Source organism: Pecten maximus, chromosome 1, assembly GCF_902652985.1.
Source record: "Pecten maximus chromosome 1, xPecMax1.1, whole genome shotgun sequence".
Taxonomy (NCBI): Eukaryota; Metazoa; Mollusca; class Bivalvia; order Pectinida; family Pectinidae; genus Pecten; species Pecten maximus.
This window is the reverse complement of record NC_047015.1, coordinates 47,323,968-47,336,516: the sequence shown is the minus strand read 5'-3', so window position 1 is coordinate 47,336,516 and position 12,549 is coordinate 47,323,968. Positions and strand designations below refer to the sequence as shown.

The 12,549-nt window shown below is 36.4% G+C and overlaps 1 protein-coding gene across 4 annotated transcripts in view; it reads right to left on the bottom strand.

Moving 5' to 3' along the window:
• Window positions 1-12,549, bottom strand: part of LOC117335969 (pro-neuregulin-1, membrane-bound isoform-like) — a 70,929-nt gene that overhangs the window by 21,719 nt on the left and 36,661 nt on the right. For 3 of the 4 annotated variants that reach the window (XM_033896269.1, XM_033896275.1, XM_033896292.1), the window contains one exon: window positions 8,871-8,927. The exons of the other annotated variant lie outside the window; for it this stretch is intronic. In XM_033896269.1, coding sequence (XP_033752160.1) covers window positions 8,871-8,927 — 57 coding nt within the window. The remainder of the gene's footprint in view (window positions 1-8,870; window positions 8,928-12,549) is intronic. 4 annotated transcript variants of the gene reach the window in all.

The following is a 12,549-nucleotide window of genomic DNA, read 5'->3' as shown; positions in this document are numbered from 1 at the left end:
TCTAGTAGGCAGTACATTAGATATCAGTATTCTAGTAGGCAGTACATTAGGATATATCAGTATTCTAGTAGGCTGTACAGTAGGATATATCAGTATTCTAGTAGGCAGTACAGTAGGATATATCAGTATTCTAGTAGGCTGTACAGTAGGATATATCGGTATTCTAGTAGGCAGTACAGTAGGATATATCAGTATTCTAGTAGGCAGTACATTAGATATCAGTATTCTAGTAGGCAGTACAGTAGACATTAGGATATATCGGTATTCTAGTAGGAAGTGCAGTAGACATTAGGATATATCGGTATTCTAGTAGGCAGTACATTAGGATATATCAGTATTCTAGTAGGCAGTACATTAGATATGAGTATTCTAGTAGGCAGTACAGTAGGATATATCAGTATTCTAGTAGGCAGTACATTAGGATATATCAGTATTCTAGTAGGCAGTACATTAGATATCAGTATTCTAGTAGGCAGTACAGTAGGATATATCAGTATTCTAGTAGGCAGTACAGTAGGATATATCAGTATTCTAGTAGGCAGTACAGTAGGATATATCAGTATTCTAGTAGGCAGTACAGTAGGATATATCGGTATTCTAGTAGGCAGTACAGTAGGATATATCGGTATTCTAGTAGGCAGTACAGTAGACATTAGGATATATCGGTATTCTAGTAGGCAGTGCAGTAGGATATATCAGTATTCTAGTAGGCAGTACAGTAGGATATATCAGTATTCTAGTAGGCAGTACAGTAGACATTAGGATATATCGGTATTCTAGTAGGCAGTGCAGTAGGATATATCAGTATTCTAGTAGGCAGTACATTAGATATGAGTATTCTAGTAGGCAGTACAGTAGGATATATCAGTATTCTAGTAGGCAGTACATTAGGATATATCAGTATTCTAGTAGGCAGTACATTAGGATATATCAGTATTCTAGTAGGCAGTACATTAGATATCAGTATTCTAGTAGGCAGTACAGTAGGATATATCAGTATTCTAGTAGGCAGTACATTAGGATATATCAGTATTCTAGTAGGCAGTACAGTAGGATATATCGGTATTCTAGTAGGCAGTACATTAGGATATATCAGTATTCTAGTAGGCAGTACATTAGATATCAGTATTCTAGTAGGCAGTACATTAGGATATATCAGTATTCTAGTAGGCAGTACAGTAGACATTAGGATATATCGGTATTCTAGTAGGCAGTGCAGTAGGATATATCAGTATTCTAGTAGGCAGTACAGTAGACATTAGGATATATCAGTATTCTAGTAGACAGTACAGTAGGATATATCAGTATTCTAGTAGGCAGTACAGTAGACATTAGGATATATCAGTATTCTAGTAAGCAGTACAGTAGGATATATCAGTATTCTAGTAGGCAGTACATTAGATATATCAGTATTCTAGTAGGCAGTACATTAGATATATCAGTATTCTAGTAGGCTGTACATTAGATATATCAGTATTCTAGTAGGCACTACAGTAGGATATATCAGTATTCTAGTAGGCTGTACATTAGATATATCAGTATTCTAGTAGGCAGTACATTAGGATATATCAGTATTCTAGTAGGCTGTACATTAGATATATCAGTATTCTAGTAGGCAGTACATTAGGATATATCAGTATTCTAGTAGGCAGTACATTAGGATATATCAGTATTCTAGTAGGCAGTACAGTAGGATATATCAGTATTCTAGTAGGCAGTACATTAGAAATATCAGTATTCTAGTAGGCACTACAGTAGGATATATCAGTAATCTAGTAGGCAGTACATCAGATATATCAGTATTCTAGTAGGCTGTACAGTAGGATATATCAGTATTCTAGTAGGCTGTACAGTAGGATATATCAGTATTCTAGTAGGCAGTACAGTAGGATATATCAGTATTCTAGTAGGCAGTACATTAGAAATATCAGTATTCTAGTAGGCAGTACAGTAGACATTAGGATATATCAGTATTCTAGTAGGCAGTACAGTAGATATATCAGTATTCTAGTAGGCAGTACAGTAGATATATCAGTATTCTAGTAGGCATTACAGTAGGATATATCAGTATTCTAGTAGGCAGTACAGTAGGAGATTAAGTGCTACTGATTGAATGAACTGTCATATAAACTAAGATAGCTTATACCAATCAAAAGCACAGAATGCTGCAGGGATGTGATTTATGACTTCTCACATCCAGTATTGTCTCACCCCTGGAGGCAGCCACAAGTTCACCTGTCAAGAGGTACCTCCCTAGGGGGAGGGGCTTCTTAAAACATGTTCTCAACTTCCCTCCCATCATCTCTCCTGGTTAAAGAGCACATCATAGAGGTCTAAAGGGGCAAAAGTTACCACAATCAGACAACTGCACCATGATAATCAGGTAGCAGGTGACATTAGGACCAATTAGGCATGATGAACAAACCAGACAGGAATGTACCAGTTCAGAGGATACAAGTGTGAATAATTCATTAATTAACCAAAGTAATGTTAACTAACCATGGTCTGAGACTTGATGCCAGTCTCCAAATATCTACTTCAGTCAATAAGGATGACTGTGCCAATTAAGGGCAAGTGTCAATATAACTTCTGGCAATGCTCCCTACCCAGTCCAATCTGAGCTGAGCACCCCCATGCCAAAAATCTACTATTACTGTATACTGATCTAGCGACCCTTTATCCCTGCTACTGTCATTTACATTGAAACAATAATGTTCAAGATATATTTTTTTATCAAATTAACAACTTTCCCTCTAGGTATAGTATAGCAACATTGACCTGAATAATAGAAATATGAAAAACAAAGCCAATACAATATTACTGAAATAAAGATTTTTGTGATTACAGCCTCAGAGGAAAGAAAGACAATACAAGTCCTACACTGGCATTAGGGGAAAATCAATGAAGAGGTAAAGGTCTAAACATGTCCATTTATACAGCTATGTAGGTAGGAAGGAGCACTGCTGTCCAATGGCACCCAGCAAGCCTATTCTGCACTGTAACCAAAACATTCTGTATGGAACAATCTTTCTTATCATGTACACTACATCAGCAACAAGAGATCCCAGAGGGATCTTGGCGCCCACCATTGAATGATCTTTATAGGTTCCATGTCAGATTGATCTTTTCTCTACTTTTCCCTTCCTTTAAGTCTTACTAATCTGTGTAAATTCAGAAACAGCCCTCTAGTACTTTTCAAACAAGGGGAACCTATATATAAAATTTAAGATTTAGCGATAATGGCTGTCTGTTGTTTTCGGATTGGTCCCAAAATGCAACACCAGGGACCAAGGGGAACCTACATATGAAATTTGAGAAAGATCCCTTCATTACCTTCTGTAAAATAGCGATAACAAACTTCAATTGTCAAAATACAAGATGGCTGCCTGTCGGGCAGGTTGTTTTCTGACTGGTCTCAAAATCCAATATGCATAACTAGGCACAGAGGGCAACCTACAAATGAAATTTCACAAAGATCCCTTCAGCAATTTCTGATAAATAGCGATAACAAACTTCAATTGTCAAAATCAAAGATGGCTGCCTGTCGGCCATGTTGTTTTCCTATTGGTCCCAAGAATTAGATGCAATATGCAGAACTACAGACCAAGGAGAACTTGCAAAAATGTTTGAGAAAGATCCCTTCAGTACTTTCTCAGAAATAGCGATAACAAACTTCAATTGTCAAAATCCAAGATGGCTGCCTGTTGGCCATGTTGTTTTCCGATAGGTCTCAAAATGCAATATGCATAACTAGGCACAAAGGGGAACCTACATATGAAATTTGAGAAAGATCCCTTCAGTACTTTCTCAGAAATAGCGATAACAAACTTCAAATGTCAAAATTCAAGATGGCTGCCTGTCGGCCATGTTATTTTCCGATTGGTCTCAAAATGCAATATGCATAACTAGGCACCAAGGGGAATCTACATATGAAATTTGAGAAAGATCCCTTCAGTACTTTCTCAGAAATAGCGATAACAAACTTCAATTGTCAAAATCCAAGATGGCTGCCTGTCGGCCATGTTGTTTTCCGATTGGTCTCAAAATGCAATATGCATAACTAGTTACCAAGGGAAACCTACATATGAAATTTGAGAAAGATCCCTTCAGTACTTTCTCAGAAATAGCGATAACAAACTTCAATTATCAAAATCCAAGATGGCTGCCTGTCGGCCATGTTGTTTTCTGATTGGTCTCAAAATGCAATATGCATAACTAGGCACCAAGGGGAATCTACATATGAAATTTGAGAAAGATCCCTTCAGTACTTTCTCAGAAATAGCGATAACAAACTTCAATTATCAAAATCCAAGATGGCTGCCTGTCGGCCATGTTGTTTTCCGATTGATCTCAAAATGCAATATGCATAACTAAGCACCAAGGGGAGCCTACATGTGAAATTTGAGAAAGATCCCTTCTGCACTTTCTCAGAAATAGCGATAACAAACTTCAATTGTCAAAATCCAAGATGGCTGCCTGTTGGCCATGTTGTTTTCCGATTGGTCTCAAAATGCAATATGCATAACTAAGCACCAAGGGGAGCTTACATATGAAATTTGAGAAAGATACCTTCAGTACTTTCTCAGAAATAGCGATAACAAACTTCAATTGTCAAAATCCAAGATGGCTGCCTGTCGGCCATGTTGTTTTCTGATTGGTCTCAAAATGCAATATGCATAACTAGGCACCAAGGGAAACCTACATATGAAATTTGAGAAAGATCCCTTCAGTACTTTCTCAGAAATAGCGATAACAAACTTCAATTATCAAAATCCAAGATGGCTGCCTGTCGGCCATGTTGTTTTCTGATTGGTCTCAAAATGCAATATGCATAACTAGGCACCAAGGGGAATCTACATATGAAATTTGAGAAAGATCCCTTCAGTACTTTCTCAGAAATAGCGATAATAAACTTCAATTATCAAAATCCAAGATGGCTGCCTGTCGGCCATGTTGTTTTCCGATTGGTCTCAAAATGCAATATGCATAACTAGGCACCAAGGGGAGCCTACATGTGAAATTTGAGAAAGATCCCTTCTGCACTTTCTCAGAAATAGCGATAACAAACTTCAATTGTCAAAATCCAAGATGGCTGCCTGTTGGCCATGTTGTTTTCCGATTGGTCTCAAAATGCAATATGCATAACTAGGCACCAAGGGGAGCTTACATATGAAATTTGAGAAAGATACCTTCAGTACTTTCTCAGAAATAGCGATAACAAACTTCAATTGTCAAAATCCAAGATGGCTGCCTGTCGGCCATGTTGTTTTCCGATTGGTCTCAAAATGCAATATGCATAACTAGGCACCAAGGGAAACCCACATATGAAATTTGAGAAAGATCCCTTCAGTACTTTCTGAGGATTAGCGATAACAAGAATTGTTTACGGACGGACGGAGGGACGGACGGACGGAGGGACGGACGGACGGAGGGACGGACGGACGGACGGAGGGACGGACGACGGACCACGGACGCAGGGCGATTTGAATAGCCCACCATCTGATGATGGTGGGCTAAAAATCAAGAAATATTCCCATATGAATACAGAACGGGGAAAAAAAGTACAAGGGTACTATAAAAATATTTGAAATCCCATAAATCTCACAATTTTCAAGAATCAATTAACCAATTTCAAAATATAGCTTGATGCTTTCGTATTTAATTGCATAAATTCCAACTTATGTGAATAAGATCAAAACTGCATATAGTGATTTACACAAGAATCTGCAATACTAAGCAGTGATGCCTATGGCAGATATAGGGTTGCTCAAGGTCAGACTTGCCCAACACCCAGTTTGATCCAGAACCCAATTTCTGCAGGCTAGGAAAGCCAAGTCTGGTTGAGACCACCATGGGGAGGAGTTGCTCCTCAATCTTCTGACCTACATACCTATTTTGTGCCCAAAGGTGATGCTGATAAGATGCAAGTGCAAAGATGTCGTTTAAAAAAAAACATGCTTCTAGTAAAGGATGCTCAGATTTTAAAGATTAAAAAAAAAATCAATGTCAGGAAAAGTTTCCTAGCCATTTATTAATAAATTATATTATTATATCTCTGATTTATATGTAATAAAATAATGTTGGTTTCGTAAGTGATGATTAATTCTTTTCTTTTCAAATAAATTCCAATGCATACAGCAATAAGTTCTTAAAGACTTTGATGCTCAAGAGATATATACCTGGGCAGGCGTCAGAATAAACTATGGTAGAGATATATACCTGGGATTTTGTCAAAGAACTTACTTTCCCATAGATAGGATTCACCAGAGAAATTTTCTGTGAGTGATGATAGGATTTGACTTGAGAAATTTCTCAATGAATACAAATGGCATTTTTCAATGGGAAATTTACAGAAAGGAGAGTATCATTCCTATTGACCTTGATATTAATACATTGTATGTATCTTTAACTTAGCAAAATGCTGCATTTAATGTTTCCTCAAAACCAGTTTAATGAACTTATTATTAGTAATTTCAACCATTTTGAAGGTTTTGTTGAAGCATTCTTCCGCTCCTGAAAACCTGTCCCGGATATCGTGGGTACTACTAAGAGGCCTCCTGAAAACCCGTCCCGGATATTGTGGGTACTACTAAGAAGCATCCATCTATACTCCTGAAAATCCGCTTCGGATATCTTGGTACTGTTAAGAAGTATTCTTCCGCTCCTGAAAACCCGCCCTGGATATATTGGTACTTGTTCCAAGGGAGTTCCTACTGCTTAATTACACAGCCATTAATATTGCACCAACAGATCGGTAAATTTGTTTTATCCCATGGCAGTTCTTAGCAGCTTTGAATTATTAATTTTTTGTGCAATTCTTAGGTAAACAGCATGTTAATATTTATAGAGTAATGATAAGCAGCTTCTATTTTACCAGATATATATTTTATAGAGGAAGTGCCTCCCCCTCCCTATTCATTAAAACTTCCCAGACATACAGAGATTTAACAGGGATACCCCCTTGCATAAAAATATATTCCAGATTTACAGGAGCAAACAGGAGTAATATAGACACAGGAATTGCTTAAAATAAAATTTGTTTGAGGTTTATTTCTAGATTTATATGGGCACTGCCTAACACTTTGAATATTTTACTATTCTCTATAAAACATGAGCTGAAATAATCTTTAAAATCAAGATCACTGAGAATCTGATACGATCAATCATGGTAAACAGCTATGGTGAGGGAGCATGTCACCTTCCTTACGATTTATTGTGTTGTAATCTGACAGACAGGAACACCTCGACTCCTCTCTAAATTTACTGGAGGTTCTTCATCATAGCTCAACCATGCCTGTTCTTCACACTTCTGGTTCTAGATAAGCTTATGTTTTCCGATCTTGTTATCAAATTTTAACCAAACCACTGATCTTGAATTTTTTTTTTCAGAATTCATTTTTTTCTCCTCATTATTTATGATGATATTTGAGTTCTACAAACAGATAAAACACAAACTATATGCATATATTTCAAAGAGACGAACCTATTTACAGAAACATATGACTTCTTGTTACATTCGTAAATGAATGCGATACTGATGACTTCAATATATTAAGGTTTATTGTGACCTTTATCCTGATAAACAGTTCTGTTTAACGACATTATACAAAAAAAATAAGGATACGTTAGCCATAAACTTATAAATAGAGCACTTGACACTCATTAAACATTTAAAACAATTTTTGCAGAATATTTTTTTTAACAAAGTTAAATTTAGTTTACAAACACAAAATTTATATGGATCATCAGGCTATAACATCAGATTCTCCTTCTATCTAGCTAAGTTTGTGGAGAAGGGCACACCTGTTCTGTACCTAGCTCCACCAATTAAAAAGATGATAATTACCAACTCTACAACATTATTTGAAGATATCTTCCTACAGAACAGGTGTTTGTGTCTATAGGAATGACGGCAGGATTTTGGTTTCGTTTCTGCAGAGGTAGAACCACCTGTACTTTTAACAACTCTCACACCTTACAGGTAAATCTTACACACTTGCTTAAAGTACACGAAGTAACCTATCTGTCTTCGAAATTTTCCCTTCAAACTCTTTACTTCTTTCATGAAATATACTGCCAAGCTTTTGAGAGGTAAAAGCTCTCAAATTCACAGGAACTAGGGTTTTATACAAGTCACTGCTCTACAGAGATGTGAGAACATGTTACTCATTTATCACAAAATCAGCAAAGTAAATCATACACAAACATTCAATTTTATTGCATATTAACAACCTTGTATATCCCTAAGTTTATTGGGGGATTTTTAATTCTGCAATTATCATGATTCAGAATCATAACCAGGGTATATGTAAAGTAAAATCAAACACCATCAACACATTCTTAATGTTTTTCAGAGTCTGCTGATCTTGTCAAAAACAATTTTTTTTAAATTTTACAAACACAAATTTCTCATACATCTTGTTTCACACCTAAAGAATGTTCCTGTCTTGCAAGCATTTAAGTGGAAAGACTTCAGTTTTCTTGCGTACAAGCTGAGTTAGTATTGAAAATAACATCAGTATTACAAGCTTTTTAGTAATGAAGACTACATTAGTGCTACAAGCATGTTAGTAACAGGATTATAGTTGTCTTACAAGCATGTTAGTAACAAAGATTATAGTTGTCTTACAAGCATTCTAGTAACAAAGATTATATTTTTCTTACAATTGTACATGTTTTAGCAATGAAGCCTTCAGTAGTTTTACAATCTTTTTAGTAACAAAGACTACAGTTGTCTTACAAGCTTTTTAGTAACAATTAAAGACTATAGTTGTCTTACAAGCTTTTTAGTTATGAAGACCACAATTATCTTGAATAGAACAGACTGTACAAAGACTGTCAAGCATGTAAATCAGGCAGATTTAACTTACCATCAGTGGTTGGTCCTCTCGTTGTTTTTCTGGTAGGTTTAGGTTTTGACGGCAAAACTAAACAAAGCAAAAGCAAAGTAAAAGAAAAGAAAAGAAGAAATGCAGATCAGTTTAACAAATTTATATTCATATCTGATTAATAAAGAAACTAAGAATATACAGAAATAAGGAAATTCTGATTTAGATATTTATATGTAAACACAACTGAAGCAAATCAAAAGAATAGTGTACAAAATATTCACCAAAGAAACAAAAATTGATCAAGCAAATATATTTGTTAATCTTGTTTGGACGCACTTTGATAAAATTCATACTGATGGTAAGAATTTTTTAAAAGTACTTTTCAAAATAATCTGTTAAGTACACACATACCCGTTAACAAAAATTTCTCAAATATTTTTGAAAACAAATTTTAAGTGCGGAAAAAGCAATAGGTATAAGGTTTGAGAAAAGATTATATCCCGATTCCATCAATGATAAAAAATTATCTACAGCTTGGAAATGTAATTCTTTGATCTGTGTGGGGATTAAGTATGTAGCATTTCTGGTTAGGTAGATGTAAGACATTCCAGTCTGTATTTGAGAGGCTCTCTCACCACCCATCACAAGTGTTGCCTAAATTCATCATACAACTGTCAAAATCATAACTATATTTTTGTAGCTTTTTCTTTCGTTCTTGTTTTTGTGATACAGAACAATCCAGAAAGCCATTATAATTCCCCAAAGGGAGGTTCATTCCAGAATTTTGGTAATATTTTAATTTGAAAACCAACTCAGGGCCACCATTTTGTGTAAGGCTATGAGACTTATATGTTATCAACACACAGCAGGTTTAGTCCTGAAAGGATTGGACATCCCCATCCTGACCCCACACGAATGACCTATATATCAGGCACGTGCACACAATATTATGACAAAGGTGCCATGTGAAACCAACACCAAAACGCCCAGGATTTCTCTTCCACATATTCTTCCTTCAGTAATTGTCTGGATGACAGAATTGTTCTACTTTTACCAAGGTCAAGTTTAACATTCAGTTCTGAAATAGACAAAACATGCCCCCTCCCTCCCCACACACAGAACTGCACCCCACTTGGCTATCAACGCTATACAAACAGGGCTGGTTACAATTTCAGTCATTAACCTGACAACAAACACATTCTTCAAACTGGAAACTTCACGCATACTTGACAGAGGTCAGAAATCGTGTGTAAAACACAACTTTGCACCTTTGATAAGCATCGGAAGACAAACCTACACCCTCACAGCTTGAGATATCTATTACCTTTGAGAAGACCACCAATATATTTAGGACATAGCGTCAGACCTCTTGGTTTGTTCTAGCTGCCAAAGAAGAACATAAGACTGTTATAAAGGATAAGGTCATGAAGGCTCCATGTACAGGCTAATCCTCATGACAGCAATGGTGTGAAATTTACAACAAACATAAAGCCGAGGTGACCAATGAAGTGCACTGCATCATCATTAATGGTGCCCGCTTCCTTCAGAGAGAGCCAAACAATGCATTCTAGTCCAGTTCAGGCCTAATTTGTCGTAAATCATTTTGGTCAAAACATCATGCTACAATACACAACTTGGGCTTCTGGCCAGCTAATGGTCCCAACAGAATAACACTCACATAATTTTGAATATCATATTTGATTTTCTGTGATAACCTGCTGATCTTACTTCTACTAAACTTTATGACTGGTGAGGTGCCGCCTGCCCTGGCCTGTCTCAATTGCATTCACTTAGAAGCATAGTCAGATTTGTTTATTTGCCAAAAACTTATTGCCAGGGCTGATGAAAGTTCCCTTGTTGTAACTGATCTGTAAAACATATGACTGAATTTTCAATAGTTCGCTCCAACACATGTACTGTGCACTCTACCACGTACATGATGCACTGTACTGTACAACAGGCTTTCACTAAACAATGGGGAAAAACAAAAAACAAAAAGAAAACAAAAAGAAAACGTTATCTCAATAAAATTTTAAGCAGGTTTTATAACATTAAAGTTTGTAATTCTGGGTTCACTTTTTGGGCTGTTAAGATCAATTGTACTGATAAAACTAGCATCCGTAACTCACTTCAACTCAGGGAGGAACATATTTTACTCACACTTTTTGACCCCTAAACATGCCAAGTCTGACCAAACCACATCCTTTCAGAGTGCCCTCGATTCCCTTGGGTGCCCTTGTCATACCAAAACCTTGAAGACTTCTTTGTGCTCCCAAAAATGGAACCAAAAAATGACTAATGGAGTTGCTGATGACCTGGGATGACCTTTGATGCATCTAATGACCAAATTTCCCCCCACTTCTCCTCCCACCCACCTTTCCCTCCTCCTTCTCCCACACACATACAGTATCTGCTGGCTCCCCCTCCCCAACAGTACCAATCAGCCCTTCACTACAGCCATGCTTGTACTGGACCCTAATTAGGGACTTCCTGCCCGCTCAGCTCTTATTGGCTTTGCCTCATTTATTCTGATTTCCTGATACAGGCCAGGTCTCGGGAGGGTGTGCTACGTACACAAATTTCCTATTGTTTCGGATGCTACACAGACAATAGCCCCCTCATCCACTCAGCTTCCCGCTTGTTTTTGATGTATCAAGCCTCATGCTTACATTAATTTCATTCTCCCTGTAAATATATTCCACCAAGGGTTAATAGGCGACTTTCACATAAAGCTGTGATCTTTGGCTTCAGTCGTCATTTACAGAGATTGTTTTTTCTGTCTATGGATGTAAAATGATTAACGACACCCTCAATGCAATGTGTAGTTATATATGTAATGCTTTAATTGGACATCTCTGATCTGTTTCAATAATAAACCCATGTAATTCTAAGTAAACAGGATCCCTGCCACCCCCCACCCCCCATGTAACAGGTTGGTCTGATAGACAGGGCTGATCCTGTTGTACAGCCCTTTCATCTCTCCCGTTAGGCAAAAACAATGCACTTTAAAGCCTAACAGGAAAAGTTATCACAGTAAATAGTTAATGCATGTGATGAAAAGTTAATTGATAAAACTGGGACAGCAGATATACCGAGCAATTCTCATCATGTTGTCTGGGCCAGCCCTTAAATTAAGAAATACCTCTCCCAACTGGCAAGCGTTACTTCCATTTAATAAATCAGTTTAGAGAAAATTTGCTTTAAATATAAGTTCTATGGCATCTAGAACTTATTGTCAGACAGTACAATGGCAACAAATTATATCATAATTTTTATTTTATTTTTAGCTGTGATTTATATTGTCTATCTTAATAATTCTGATCGATAAATGAATGTACATTATCAGGGCCTCATGGTCCTGATCAAAACGTAAGAGGTCATTAGACTTCAAATTTTAAAAATATATAAAATAAATAGCTTTTAAAGAATACATACTATTCACGTATACAAAGATAATAGTTAAGTTATTGCAAATAAGATGACTTAAACACAGTGGAACTGGAATCTGTGCTACACGAATAGTCTTAAGTTAAGTTTAAACTGTAACTAGTATATATACCAGAATATATATGTATATACATTTTGTATATATATATAACTGGTATATATACAGGAATTTATATGTATATACATTTTGTATATATATATAACTGGTATATATACAGGAATTTATATGTATATACATTTTGTATATATCTATAACTGGTATGTTATCAGG